Here is a 15,207-nt window from a genome sequence, read left to right as displayed (position 1 = left end):
CGTTTTCCATTCCCATTGGGCCGTGGGACCAGACACACAATACGCTACTGCGGTAGCACAAAATGAGAGAGAGAGCATGGGAAAAGCATGCATGCTCGCCTGGTCAGCGCACACCTCGATAATGAAGGATCTTGTCAGGCTTTTTAGGACCTCGTGTCACCCACCAATTAACCAAGTCCTTCTTCACAAAAAAAAAAAAAAAAAACTCGGGTTTTTACCACTCTCCTATTTCCATTCTTGTGTTTTCTTTTTGTAGTTTTTCCCTCATTTTCCTGAAACTTTTTATTTTTCTTCAATTGAAATGAAATCAAAGGCCTAGTCTTTCACTGTTTCTCCTCCTCTCATGGCCTCTTTGAAGCTGGGCTCCAAATCCGATGCCTTCCAACGGCAAGGCCAGGCCTGGTACCCCTCTCTCTCTCTCTCTCTCTCTTATTTTGCTTATGAACTTATTGCAAAAATATGTGATCTCATTTGGGTTGTTGAAGAATCAGTGAACCTCAGTTGGTTTTTTCATGAAATATAATTCTTAAGTTTTTAGTGACCACATATGTCACTCTTTTTTTTATTAAGATTTTATAGCAATCAGAGAATATGGGTTTTTCATTTTATTGAATGCCAATAATAATACTTAATTAATAAAAACTTCGTATATATGTTATACTCTTTCAATCCCATTTTCATTTGATCCCATTTGGGTTGTTGAAGAATCAATTGATCTAATTTGGGTTTTCCATGAAATGTACATTTAGTGATTTATCAGGCCAATGTTCATAGGCTTCATTGTGTTTTTTTTTTAGGTTTTGATTTGTCTTTTAGCAATCAGGAAATGTGGGTTTTTAATTATATTGAATGCCTCAAATAATACTTAATTAATAAAAACAACTACTAATTCAATAACCTAGTTTATATATTATACTTTTTCAATCCCATTTTCATGTAATCCCATTTGAGTTGTTGAAGAATCAGTTAATCTCACTTGGGTTTTTTATGAAATGTATACTTAGAGATTTATCAGGTCTAGATTCATATATTGTGCTTTTTCTTTTTAAGGCTTTTGTTTTTCTTATAGCCATCAGAAAATGTAGGTTTATTCCATGGAATATTTGGAATCATACTTAATTAATAATAATTAATACTAAATTAGTAGTAACTACTTCACTCTTGACGGTATCCATTTTGATTTTGTTACTTTTTTTATTGCCCTGAACTATTTAAGGATTAATCTGTTGAATCTAAGGGAAATCGGAGCCTCATTCCTTGGCAATGCTCTTAATGTGTATGGAACACACCCATTAATGGAGAAGGAATAACCATAGGCATAATTTAAGCTTGATGGCTGATGCCTGGACTCGCCTGAGCCACGGAGGATCCTGAAAGGCTCTGAAAATTGCCCCAAAAAAAAAGTTAAAAATAATTGAAATTCAGAAAAAAAAAAAAAAAATAGAAAAAAAGAAAAAAAGAAAAAAGAAGTCTACAAAAGACAGGCAAAAGTATATGAAGATGGATCGTGGAAAATTTTAATTTATAGCTTGAAACAATTTAGAAAAAATCAAAAGAAGGGAAAATAGAAAAATAGAGCATATAATAAGGAAAACTCACAAATCATCACAAAAGCCATAATAATCATAGAAACATGTTTATTCATCATTTATTATTGACTTAGAAACAAAATTTTAAATATTTTAAGAACTTTTATAAGGCCAAGTTTGTCAATATAACTCACCTTGGCAGGCTGCCGTGCCTGCCAAGGTGTAACTCAGCCAAGTCCGAGTCGACCCGCCCAAGTTCTGGAACACTGGCTAAAACTAATTCTAGTCCTCTGCTGTATCTCTGCAAACTTGTCTGGCTCAAGTTCGAGTGGTTCTTGATCCTAACAGAGCTATCAATTGTGGGGCAATAATCTAAAAAGCAAATAATTCAACCAATTGATGAGGATTCCTCTAGTTAATATGATCCTACAAATCTTCGTCAATGTGACAAAACTTTGTGAACACAGTTCTTGTTGTTTTATGATTGATTCCTAAAGACATGATAGTTATTTGACCAATTGATGAGGATTCCTCTAGTTAATATGATCCTACAAATCTTCGTCAATGTGACAAAACTTCGTGAACACAGTTCTTGTTGTTTTATGATTGATTCCTAAAGACATGATAGTTATTTGGGGGAAAGAACCTTCTATTGCCTCATGAATACCTAATATTGTATACTAGGATTTTCATTTCTAAATTACTAGGGACTTTATGATCTTTGTAATGTTAACCCCAATTGGCAGAGTTTTCTCATCCTTGCGATTTGTTTCATTTGCGCTAACTGATGCATGGTCTGCAGGTATTGCACAACCGGGCTTCCTAGCGATATTATTGTTGAAGTTGGAGAAATGTCATTTCATCTTCACAAGGTGCGTACAACTTTGAAGTTTTGAAGTCCTTACTGTTGGGGTGCATGCAATTTACAACTGCAAATCTGGTTTACTTTTGTCTAAATGTCAATTATTTACATGCACACACACACACACACAGATGGATGGTAGCTGTGCTATTGTTCGTTGCAGGCCATTTGAAAGTTTGAACTTGCTCCTTTTTCAATAACAATGTCTAAACAAGGTGTTCAACCTCTGACGATTGCTTTCTTTGCTTTTGCAGTTTCCATTGCTTTCTAGGAGCGCTGTGCTAGACAAACTCATTTCAGAGTCTACTGAAGGGGAAGGGACATGCTGCGTTCTCCACCTCGATGACATCCCTGGTGGCGCAAAAGCCTTCGAACTCGCTGCCAAATTTTGCTATGGCATCAAACTAGAACTCACAGCCCATAATGTAGTCTATTTACGCTCAGCTGCTGAGTATCTTCAAATGACTGAGGAATATGGCGAGGGAAACCTTATTGTGCAAACAGAAGGTTTCCTCAATGAAGTCCTCAAGAGTTGGAAAGACTCGATTAAGGCTCTCGAGACATGTGAAGATATTCTTCCTCATGCTGAAGAACTCCAAATTGTTATCAGATGCATGAACTCTTTGGCCACCAAAGCTTGTAGTGACCCCAACTTGTTCAATTGGCCTATGGTTGGTAGTAGCTCATTGCAGAGCCCAGGAGGTAGCCTTTTGTGGAATGGTATAGGAGCAGGATCAAAATCCAAAAGTTTGGGCTCAGATTGGTGGTATGAAGATGTATCCTTTTTGAGTTTGCCTCTTTATAAGAGGCTTATCTTGGCTATGGAATCCAAAGGGATGAAACCAGAGAACATAGCTGGTTCTCTTGCTTTCTATGCTAAATGGTATTTACCAGGATTGAATAGGCATTCGGGAGCCCCTGAAAGTAATTCTCGGGTTATGCCTGGCTCGTCGGTTTCAGCTCCTTCAGAAGGCGACCAAAGAGTTCTTCTTGAAGAGATAGAGAGCCTCTTGCCCATGCAAAAAGGTGTGACCACAACCAAGTTTTTGCTTGGGCTACTTCGCACTGCCATGATTTTACAGGTGACCCACTCTTTGTTTCTCTAACTCATAAGACCAAGAGTGAGTAAATTCCTTTTTTTGCTAAGCAAGAGAGACCGAGAGAGTATAACATTGTCAACGGGACCATGAAAAACTGTAGAATAATAGATATCCTTATCACTGGTTCAGTTTATGGCTTGGACCAATGTTTTTATAATCGTCTTGGGCTGGGATCTCACCACTTGCCCGAGGCGAGTTACTTGGGCGAGTCCAAGTAATGTATACTGTGGAATAATGTTAAAAAAAAAGGTAAAAAATTGCAAAAAATATTTGAAAATCAGAAAAAAATTAAAAGAAGTAATAGAAATCATCAGAAGAATATAGAAGATGAAGAGAAGTATGAAAGATGGATTATTTTGAAAATTGATTCACACCATCCATATCTCAGAAAATAAAAACAGGAAAAAATAAAAAATTGGATCATGTGATAAGTCCCAAATCATCTAAATACATATTACTGAATATTTTCTTAAATTTTTTTGTAGTTTTTATATCTTGTTTTGGTGCTTGGCAAGTTGCCCACAGAACTAGCCACAACTTGGCCTTGTCCGAGTGGACTTGGCTGAGTCCTGCTGCTTTGGCTTGGGCCAATGAAGATAAAAAGGGAAAAAGAGAAGAAACAACAAACCCAACTGCTTGTTTCACCATTTGGTAATATATATTCATTAAAGAATCGAGATCATTAGTCATGATATTGCTATTGAGTCTCTCTCTCTCTCTGTGTCTGCCTCTCTATCAAAATTACACTATGGTCTTGCAGGCAAGCCAGACTTGTAGAGGAAACTTGGAGAAAAGAGTAGGAGCACAGTTGGACCAGGCTTCTTTGGAAGATCTTCTCATTCCCAACTTGTCTTACTCTGTTGAAACTCTCTATGATATTGACTGTGTTCAACGGATGCTTGACCATTTCCTGGTTTTGGATCAAGCCTCAGGTGCTGTTTCTCCGAGCTTGGCTGATGATGGGCAATTGATGGAACCCAGTTCTCTTACAGGAATAACAATGGTAGCCAAGCTTATCGACGGGTACCTTGCAGAGGTTGCATCTGATGTTAACTTGAAGCTTCCGAAATTTCAAGCTCTAGCTGCCGTTATACCTGATTATGCAAGACCCTTAGATGATGGCCTCTATCGTGCCATTGATATCTATCTAAAGGTAACTACAGCTCCCTATAATTCCTTTTTTTTTACATTTACCTTTTTTTTTTTCGGTCGCTCTATCTACAATTATTTCTGCACAACTAGTGATTTTAACAAATTCGTACATTCACTGCACTTTTTTGAGGTAGTCTTTCTGGGTCTTGTAATTTCATACTTGTTTGGGATTCAATTTGAGGATAAAAAAGAAAATAAAAGCAGCAAGAGTATCAGTGGCCATGACCTACTCCACATAATTTCTTGGAAGCTCAGTTTATGTTAATGCTAGTTTTCAGGACATGCAGTAATCATGATCAGCTTTTCTCAATAAGTACACACCATTTTGTTTGAATAAAGTTATGTAAAATGGAAACTTTGTTAGATTGAATAAACCAAGGTGCTGAGGAATGCTTGAGTTGTAATTTTCCATTTGAATTTTGCTGCAAGAAAGCAAATTTGAATTCCGATAGATAATAATAGCATTGATCTTTTTAAATAACATTAATGTAGACCATTTTGTTGAAAGAACTGAGATTTGTCCATGCTGATGCATTCAGAAGAAGAAAGAGAAAACCAAACACGCCGTAATTTTGCTTTGTATTTAATGGTTGATTTATTGCTTGTGATATGTAAGTTAATGCGCTCGCAAGATTCAATAACATCATGTTCTTAGTGACATTTTATGGGCTGTTAGTTCGTGTAAACAAATTACGGAACCTTCAATTGATCCCTGATAATGTTAGAACATTTTCTTTATTTATGGATGGATTTCCATAGTGGGATTGTAGACTATTACTTGGGGTGTGTCATGAAGTTTGCGAATTTTATTTTTGAACTTTAGGTCTAGTCAATGATATACTTACAACGACCCGATTTAGAATCTAACAAACAAACAAGAGTGATTATGACCTCTTTGTACTAAAAATAAATGGTCTTTATGTATACTTTTCCTTGACCTCTTTGTACTAAAAATAAATGGTCTTTATGTATATTTTTCCTTGACCTCTTTGTACTAAAATCAAATGGTCTTTGTACTAAAAATAAATGGTCTTTATGTATACTTTTCCTTCAATAATACCTTGGCCTGCTCAAATGAGATTGATATTACCTCCTTGACATAATGACATGGATATTACCTCCATGACATGTTATGGTTGAAACCAGTGTTTAAAAAAACGTCGAGTCGAACCGGACTCGCTCGGTTCGACTTGGGAATCGCCATGGACAGATCGAATCGGCGAAAAAAAAGGGAATCGTCTGGTTCTAGAGAGAACCGGACGATTTTGCACAGTGACTCTCCGATTCACTGTACAGAATCGGCGAGTCCAATACGGATTTTTTTTTTTTTTTTTTTTTGTTGTAATCCATGATAGATTTTTTTTGTAATACTTGATCAATTTTTTTGAAATCCATGATCGAATTGTTTTTTTTTTTTTTTTTGTAATCCATGATCGAATTTTTTGTTTTTTTTTTTTGTTTTGTAACCCATGATAGAATTTTTTGTAATCCATGATCGAATTTTTTGTAATCCATGATCAAAATGTTTGTTTTTTTTTCTTGTAATCCATGATCAAATTTTTTTTTTTTTTTGTAACCCATGATAGAATTTTTTGTAATCCATGATCGAATATTTTGTAATCCATGATCGAAATGTTTGTTTTTTTTTTGTAATCCATGATCGAAATGTTAGTTTTTTTTTTTGTAATCCATGATCGAATTTTTGTTTTTTTGTTTTTTTGGTAACCCATGATAGAGTTTTTTGTAATCCATGATTGAATTTTTTGTAATCCATGATCGAATTGTTTTTTTCTTTTTTTGTAATCCACGATTGAATTTTTTGTTTTTTTTTGTTTGTTTTTTTTGTAATCCATGATTGAATTTTATGTAATCCATGATCGAATTTTATGTAATCCATAATCAATTTTTTTGTAATCCATGATTGAATTTTTTGAAAATTTGTGATTTTTTTTTTTAATCCATGATCGAATTTTTTTTTTAATCCATGATAGAATTTTTTGAAAATTTGTGATTTTTTTTTTTTAATCCATGATCGAATTTTTTTTTGTAATCCATGATAGAATTTTTTGAAAATTTGTGATTTTTTTTTTTTAATCCATGATCGATTTTTTTGAAAATTTGTTATTTTTTTTTTTTAATCCATATTATTCAAAGAGAAAATGAGAGAGATGATGATTCTGTGGCCACCCTATCCGAGCCATATTATTCACATATCGTGTCCCAACAGCAACAGTGTAGGGATGAGCACGACAGTGCAGGTGAACATGAAGGATGGACAATCTTCGGGGATTTTAGATTGGAAACACAACAAAACACTAACACTCAAGGATTTGGGAATAGTCAGACGCCTACTAATATCGATGATTCGTTTTTAGATCGAATCAATGAATTGTTAAACGAATTCAATCAATGGCACCAGCGTGACCAAGAAGAACAATAACGTCGTCTATCATTTTATTTTTAGATCATATGTTACTAATTTTATGCTTTATTGTAGTCCATGTATGTTGATATACTTATTCCATAATAATTCTATGTTTATCCTTTTGTGTGATGTAAATTAAATGCTAAATGGCAGTTCATGCAGGGAAAGAACATATCAATATTCGCATATTCATTCAAAAGCATGAAAATTCTTAATGGAGTACTCTCATTTCTTATTGAATTCCTAAAAAATAATATTTATACTGAATTTTAATAATTTTTTCGGATTTTTTTTAAGCTTTATTCTGACCTGTTCACCCGATTCCCGATCCGGATCGTCGATTCGTCGATCCGGATCGATTTTTTGGAAGCCCGATTGGGGTCATCGATCCGTTTTTTTAAACCATACAAAGGGTTGGTATTGTGTCCATAGCATGTGGACGCTTAGAAGGTGCACAGACACTTTTTAATGGTTCAAATTGAATCGAGCCCATCCAAGGGCCAAAATTGAACCTTGTTTTTTGTAATTTTTATTTAATAATAATTTTAATCTAAAATTTGGGTTTTAGTTTTATTATTATAACCAGAATTAAATAAAAATAATAAAAAACATTTTGAATGAAATATGGATCAAAATAAATTTATGGGTATTTTAGTTATTTTCATTTAAAATAATTTTATTTAGTTTTAGTTTTATTATTATAAGCAGAATTAAATAAAAAGAATAAAAAATATGGATCAAAATAAATTTATGGGTATTTTAGTTATTTTCATTTAAAATATTTTTATTTAGTTTTCTTTATAAAGAGAACTGACACCGAAAAATTCAGATATATATTTTATTTAAATAAAAAATTAAAAACAAAAATATGAAATTAATTTCTGACCATTAGATATGCCTTGTGAAATCTAAACAGTGGGAAGGGTGCTTGTGCACCAGTCCACCCGTCCACATGATGTGGACGGAATACTTTTCCAAACCCAAAACATGAACTAAAATACCGGTTTCCTCAAAAACATACCATTTATGCATTCTTGCTGCTATTTAGATTACCTTCTCTTTCACAAATTGAAGCTCCTGGGTGTCTCATGTAAAACCTGATTTGGTGGTCTCTCTTTTTATGGTGCACGTATACACATACCTCTTTATTTGTCCTAGTTTTAACTCTTCATATAATGTTTCCTGAACTTTTTCAGGCACACCAATGGCTGACAGACTCTGAAAGAGAGCAGCTATGCAGGCTCATGGATTGTCAAAAGCTCTCTCTAGAGGCCTGCACACATGCTGCCCAAAACGAGCGCCTTCCTCTAAGAGTTGTAGTGCAAGTCCTCTTCTTTGAGCAGCTTAGACTGAGAACCTCCATAGCTGGCTGGTTCTTTGTCTCTGATAATCTCGATACCTCTCGGCCATTGAATGGGTCTGATAACGACAGAGCTTTGCCGATGGGACCTAATCGAGATGGAAAGGACCCACATTTCTTAAAGGCAGGCATAGACGAGATGAAGTTGAGGATGAATGAGCTTGAGAAGGAATGCTCTAGCATGAAGCAAGAGATCGATAAGATGGGGAAGACTAAGAGTGCGTGGAATTCTTTATCTAGGAAGTTCAGGTTCAGGAAATCTCGAGTCTGCAATGCTCAAGATGGTCCAGTTCCTACCAACCCTGATCAAGGAAATGGCTAGTTTGGTTGTTCAGACAAATTGGAATTATGGAGAAGTTGCACCTCTGTGTGTGTATGTGTGTGATGGCTCTGTTAGCTGTTTAGAAGTGTGGTTATAGGAAGTAGTCTCCCTCTCCCTCTCTCTCTCTCTGCGCGCATTCATGTGTCTCAAATTCTGATTCTTTCTACCCTGATTCTTTCACTAAGCCATTCTTTTAGTGTCATTTGTTGTATTTCTTCATTTGAAGGAAGGGAATTTTGATTGATGTGTATTTCATTTTAGTATTTGATTAATTTTTGGAATTCTAATGGTACTTATTGTATGGTTTTAGAGGGTTGGCATGTGTCTCTCTTGAGATGGATTATTGGGTTAGGATCTGTCTTTAAATGGTCTGGATTTGATCGATTTGAATTGATGGTCTTGATTGGAGATTGCAGTTTTGCTTTTACATCTTTGTTGCTTTAATTTATAATAGTTTATCATATGACTTGGGATGAATATCATTACAAAGGCTTATATTATCTAGGGGTGGCAACGGGTTGGGTTGGGCCCAGACCTGAATTCATCGGAGCCAGATTCAGACTCGGACGTGGACCATTTAAATATCTATATATTTAATTATGAGCAATGATATCATGCAATCGTTGTATAGTAATATGATGCAACAAGGTTAAAAGACCTTATGGTCATTTGTTTGATCCAAATTTTGAAATATACACTATTTTAATTTTAATGAACAATCAACAAAAAAAAAATGAAAACACAATTTAGAAAGTATTTTCATGGCCCAATTTAGTGAGATGCTTAGATTTAGGTTTTAGAAAGATTTTTTCATTTCCAATTTTTTTGGATGACTTTATTATCATTAGATGAACAATGTTAAAAAAAAAAAAAAAAATTGATTTTGAGTTTATAAAGGCTAAGATTTTGAAATTCACAAAATGAATGATCTAGATTCGTTTTTGGAGATGACTCATTTTGACAATATCAAGGGTTCAAATTTTACTTTTTTTTTTTGAGATTGATTATTGAGATGAAGAGAGTGTGTATGCAAAATTTGGGGTTATATAAATACCATAAACATGGTTTTCTAGAAGTGTCGCATTATACTATGATACAACCGTTGCATTGGATCATTGCTCTTTAATTATAGGAAAAGTATATGATGAGACCATTTACTTTTGGTACAAGGTAGTCACAATTAATCTTGACTATTAAATGTGAAATTGAGTAGCTGTATTTACTTAATTGACTGATTATAAGTGATTTTTTCAAACTTTGTGACACACTCAAGCAATTGGATTTCATATCGAATTCAAAAGAAATTTTGTTAAACTTTCAATTGAAATTCAAAAGAAACTTCTTTTGAATTTAATTGAAATTTAAAAGAAATTTTCTCAAACTTTGTGACACACTTAAGCTAATCGGATTTCACATCGAATGATTGTAAGTAATTATGACCTCCTCACACAAAAGATAAATTGCCTCATTGTATACAATCCTTTAACTATATTTAAATATATTTCATATGTTGGGACCCAAAAAAGTTACTAGACTCGGACCATAACTTGATCAAACCTTGATCCCTACCTGAATAGTATTCCGGTCCAAGATATGGATCTGGATGGGATCTACCACTCAGATCCTCGATCAGAAAAAAATTCAAGTGGTCTCCCCTTGCACTGTAGGATTTACTTTCAAACGTTTTTGAAATGGAAGGTGCATGCCCTAATTCAGTGAAGGGATCCACAAACTTTATCTTCTTCTTTGGAAGAGAAGATGAGGTTTATCCGTTTATGGCCGAAAAGATAAGGTTTATGGCCTAGTAGAAGGGACATGCCCCAATATGGTGGCAGTAATTGCAAGCAAGTCGCTTAAGGAAAGGAGAAAATCTTGACCGGGAGGAAAATGAAATCCTTTTTGAAATAAACTAAAATCAATATATTTTTTTTAATTGATTTGAGCCCAGTTCACCTACTTCAGTGAACCTAAGTACTAATATACTTCTGGTGCTTCAAGGATCCCAATGATGACAGTGGTGACTTTGGAATTTTGAATCAACTTTTTTCGAGGAGGTACCTTGATGAAATGATAGAAAAATGATAAACTATGTAACTTTAATGTGATCTTTTGAGTTTGGTCATATTATAAGACAATTTAAGCCTTTTCTTAATATTTTCTCAAATAAAGAAAAGAAAAAGAAAAAGTGTTAAACTGGTGTTGCTAAGCCATATATAAAAAAAAGTGCTAGCCTAAGATTAAATAGTATTACACAAATTTGTCCAATAAAAGATAGGGAAATTCCAGTTTTCGAGGAGAAAAATTATTAATGGAGGCCCAATAGGCCCTAACTTCAAGGCCCATTTTTTGGGCCACTTATTATGTGAGCTTACATGTGAAGTCTAAGCGAAGACTAAGGCCTGTGGGTGATGCTGAAGTCCTTGTCTTCTTTTCTATCATATATAATCAAATATGAAAGAGTTTATATACTATTGAAGTAAGATACACCACAAAAATATTATAGAAGAGAGGGTTTTGATCTTGGAGAAACCTCCAGTCAATCATCTAACATCTTGGCCTCGAGATGTGGAAAAAACAAAAGAATTTCATGACTTAAAAATCGTGCATCTTGTAACAAGTTATTTTGACTGTCTATTTCCAGGATTTCAAATCTTTATAAATTTTCAAGATTTTAAAATTCTTGAAATTTTAATTTTATAACTATCAATAAAATTAGATTTTCAAGCCATCAACAGATTTTCGAAATTGAAACTACATCTCCAAGTAAAGTTTAGAGGTGCATCTTACTTCTACAGTATAAGAAATGTGCCTTGTAGAAACCTCACCCATTAAATATTATGAAAATATTAAAATATTTGATGGTTAGGATTTTATCTTTTATTATTCTTTCTAGCTCAAAACTAGCCCATAGTGCTCTTAAAAGATCTTTAAGTCCAGCTGGAAGGTTATGATATTCTTTTTCTTACTATCTCTCACACATATATATAGTATACTAGCTTTGCTTTAGAAAAAAGGCAGACAATAAATATTTGGTTTCTATTCAACTACAATTATCATATGTTTCATTGTGAGGAAAGTATGGCACCTCTGAATCCTTTTGGAGAACGCAGTTTTAGCATAGTAAACCTCTATGATGGCTTATTGTTGCCCTTAGACAATGGATTTTGAAAATTAAAAAATGATATAGATTTGACTAATTAATAAAAATTTAAAATAGACCGTCTGAAAAATAGGGCATTTCATGCAACAGTTGTATCTTAATATAATGCAACCACACTTCTAAAAAATCATGTTTGTGGTATTCGTATGACCCAAAATTTTGAACACGTGCTCTCTTCATCTCAATAACCAAATCCTCCAAAAACAAAGGTTCAAATTGAAACCAAGATATGGTCAAAATGAGTCCCTTCCAACAATTAATCTAGACCATTCATTTGGTGAATTTCAAGATCTTAGACTTTACAAGCTCAAAATCATTTTTTTCTTTTTTTAACATTGTTCATCTAATGATAATAAATACATCTAAAAAAATTGGAAAAGAAAAAATCTTTCTAAGGCCTAGATCTAAGCATCTCAACAAATGGACGGCCTATGTTAATTGAGCTAAAAAAATACTTTCTAAGTTGTATTTTCAAAATTTTCTTTGTTACGATTGTTCATCAAAATGAAAAGAGTATATATTTTAAAATTTTGATCAAACAAATAGCCTTGACATAGTTTTGAAAGGTTGTTGCAGCATTATGTAATACAACTGTTGCATGAAATCACTGCCCATAAAAAATATGTTACAATAGAGTCTATTTTCAACGCTTAAAATCATTTTTTTTTTATTTTTTACAAATCTATGATAATTGCAGTAGAGATGATTGATTTGTGAGCTTTCTAGCACCAAAGCTTCATTTTCCAAAGCTAGAACTATATTTTCTAATGAGATTGAGGTGTGGCTTTATACAGCTGTAGCTAGGGGTGACAACGTGTCTGGGTATAGGACTTGGACCTGGACCGACCAAAACAGATTGGACCCAACTCAAAATTTAAAATATATATGTATTTAAAATATATTTTAGTATAATTTTATAAATTGGAAAAAGCAAACCCAGAACAGGATTCAGACCCTGACTCGAATGGTATTCTGGTCCAAGATTTAGTCCATACCCAACCCATCAGTCTCCAATTTTTTGACCCATACCCGGACCCAGGTCGAGTCTAGCCATTGGTCTTGGTTCCTTGCCACCCCTAGCTGGAGCACAGTGAAACAATTCCCCATATTTGGAACACAAGCGCCACTTTCTATCTTGTTCATTTAGAAATTAGATCTAGTGTTTAAAAAAATGGATTCCATGCTGGGCTAAACCAGATAAGTGATTCCAATCTGGACAAGCCAAGTAGACAGATCTGGTAAAAAAAAAAAAAATTGAAGCCAAAAAAAATCCCAATAAATTGCGAACAAATTTTAAAAACTTATACCACCGCCTTCTGTTTAAAAAAGTTCAAAGGCTACATTGTTTTTCAAATGAATTTATCAAAACACCTAGATACTGATCTGAACCAATTTTAATAGAAAATAGAGGCAAATTGATGGAAATCAGGGCAGAAACTCGAAGTATGGATAGAGGCATAAAGAAATTGAGAAGCCCAAAATTTATGGCTTGAATTTCTTCTATTCATGGTCTAGATTAAAAGAAGTTTTACCTGGGCATTGAAAAACAAACAAAACATCAGACAAAATGGATAAAAAAATATGAGAGAAGCATGAAAAATGGCATATCAACATCAAATAAGGAGGGGAAAACCTCGAAATGGTGGCACAGATTTCTTTAATTTAGAATTTTGATCCAAAAATCTTTCACATAGATTTGATAGATGATTAAGAACGAGTGAAATAAATAAAAAGTAATGCAGATAAGGCATAAAACATGAGTAAAAAGTGCCAAAATTTGTATATTTGATTCCTTTGATTTGGAGTTTTGTTCCGAGAGACGATTCAAACACAAACAAACCTAATTTAAGCAAAATTAGTTGAAAATGAGATCGAAACAACAAAAAGCTGGTCATTTTTTTTATGGTAAATAGGGATGGCAATAGACCTGGAACTAGATCAGACCTGGGACCCAAGGGGTAGACCCGACGTGGGTCTAGGTATGGATCCAAAAATTGGACCTGGTGGATCGGATCTGGGTCATAATCTTGGGCTCAAATACTACTCGGATCCGAGTCCAAGTCCCGGTGTGGTAATATCATTTGGGTCCTAATATATAAAATATATTTAAATGGGTGTGGTTTCTACAAGTTTGCAACCGTAAACAATCCAATTGAAGTGCACCTCCAAATTTTATCATAACATTTAATTTTGGTGTAAAAGTTCTTAAGATTATTTAAAAATCTATTTTCATATCTAATTATAAAATTTTAAACTCAAAAAATGGTTAAAATCAAGTATATGAAAGTCTTGAAAATTGAGAGTCTAGATAATGTATCGCAAGATGCATTATTTTTGGGAGTCAAACTCGTTTTTTTTTTCTTTCCACATTCGTACATCTCGATGTCGAGATGAGCAAGAACATGATTTTTCAACATTAAAATAAGCTTTTCCAATGGATTTTTAGGGTGCATCCTTATTTCTACTTTTAAGGTTGCAAACTTATATGAAATTTTTCCATATTTAAATATAGTTAAAGGAAAAAGTTTATATAAGGTTGCAACCTTAAAATGTAGAATTACAGATGCAACTAAAAAATCCATTGGAGAACGTTGTTTTAATGTTGAAAAGTACTCTAATAGATCATCTCGACATTTAGATGTATGAATTTGAAGAAAAAAAAGATTTTGAATCTAAGAAATAGTGCATCTTGCAATATATTATCTTAGACCGTCCATGTTGAAGATTTCCATATGTTTATAAATCTATTTGATTTTATCTATTTTTGAAATTTAAATATTTATAATTATACATAAAAATAGATTTTTAGATAATCCTAAAAACGCTTTACATCATAATCGCATGTCATGATAAAATTTAGATGTGCGCCTTAACCACACCCATAGTTAAATACATAGATAGTTTAGGGTCTCGTGTTTTTGGGTCCAGTGAATTCGGGTCCAATCAAGTTCGAAAAGGGTCTGGGTTCCGCTTCATGTTTTTTGGGTGCGGGTTTAGGTCCGCCCGGACCCGGACCTTACCCAACCCAACTCAACCCAACCCACCCCACCCCGTTGCTACCCCTATGGTAAACTATGCCGATTCCCCATTTAATAAGTGAATCAGCCTGATTAATCACCAATCATTATCCGAATCGAATGATTCCAATCCCATTTTTAGTGGGCCCCATAAATTAGTCGGCAATTTCACCTACGTGCGGTAGAGATCACGAATTAATTGATGCATGTTACTAAGATTTCTCTTTCTCTCTCTACCGATTCAAGGAATGTGGACAATGCCCTAAATTAAGAGAGAGAG

The 15,207-nt window shown here is 33.9% G+C and overlaps 1 protein-coding gene across 2 annotated transcripts; it reads left to right on the top strand.

Moving 5' to 3' along the window:
* Positions 1–274: 274 nt before the first annotated feature.
* On the top strand, positions 275–9,175 carry LOC18995825 (BTB/POZ domain-containing protein At1g30440). Of its 2 annotated transcripts, XR_016059353.1 has the most exons (6): positions 275–402; positions 2,332–2,401; positions 2,646–3,473; positions 3,977–4,142; positions 4,252–4,644; positions 8,265–9,175. XR_016059353.1 is itself a non-coding variant. In XM_006846756.3 (5 exons), the coding sequence occupies exons 1-5, from the start codon at positions 344–346 to the stop codon at positions 8,748–8,750; spliced, it is 1,836 nt and encodes a 611-aa protein (XP_006846819.1). In that variant the 5' UTR covers positions 275–343; the 3' UTR covers positions 8,751–9,175. The 2 variants fall into 2 exon arrangements, 1 of the variants encoding a protein (XP_006846819.1); XM_006846756.3 differs by lacking the exon at positions 3,977–4,142.
* Positions 9,176–15,207: the final 6,032 nt, after the last annotated feature.

This window comes from Amborella trichopoda, chromosome 7, assembly GCF_054954075.1.
Source record: "Amborella trichopoda isolate Santa Cruz 75 chromosome 7, AtrichopodaSantaCruz75HAP2 v2.0, whole genome shotgun sequence".
Classification (NCBI taxonomy): Eukaryota; Viridiplantae; Streptophyta; class Magnoliopsida; order Amborellales; family Amborellaceae; genus Amborella; species Amborella trichopoda.
Note: the sequence above shows the minus strand (reverse complement) of the source record. Positions and strands in the feature narration are given on the sequence as shown.

Bases quoted from the DNA above. Each gene is read 5' to 3' on its own strand.
- LOC18995825 (XM_006846756.3), top strand. From the start codon at position 344: ATGGCCTCTTTGAAGCTGGGCTCCAAATCCGATGCCTTCCAACGGCAA. The intron at 2,402-2,645 runs GTGCGTACAACT...TTGCTTTTGCAG, and splicing joins TGTCATTTCATCTTCACAAG to TTTCCATTGCTTTCTAGGAG. The intron at 3,474-4,251 runs GTGACCCACTCT...ATGGTCTTGCAG, and splicing joins GCACTGCCATGATTTTACAG to GCAAGCCAGACTTGTAGAGG.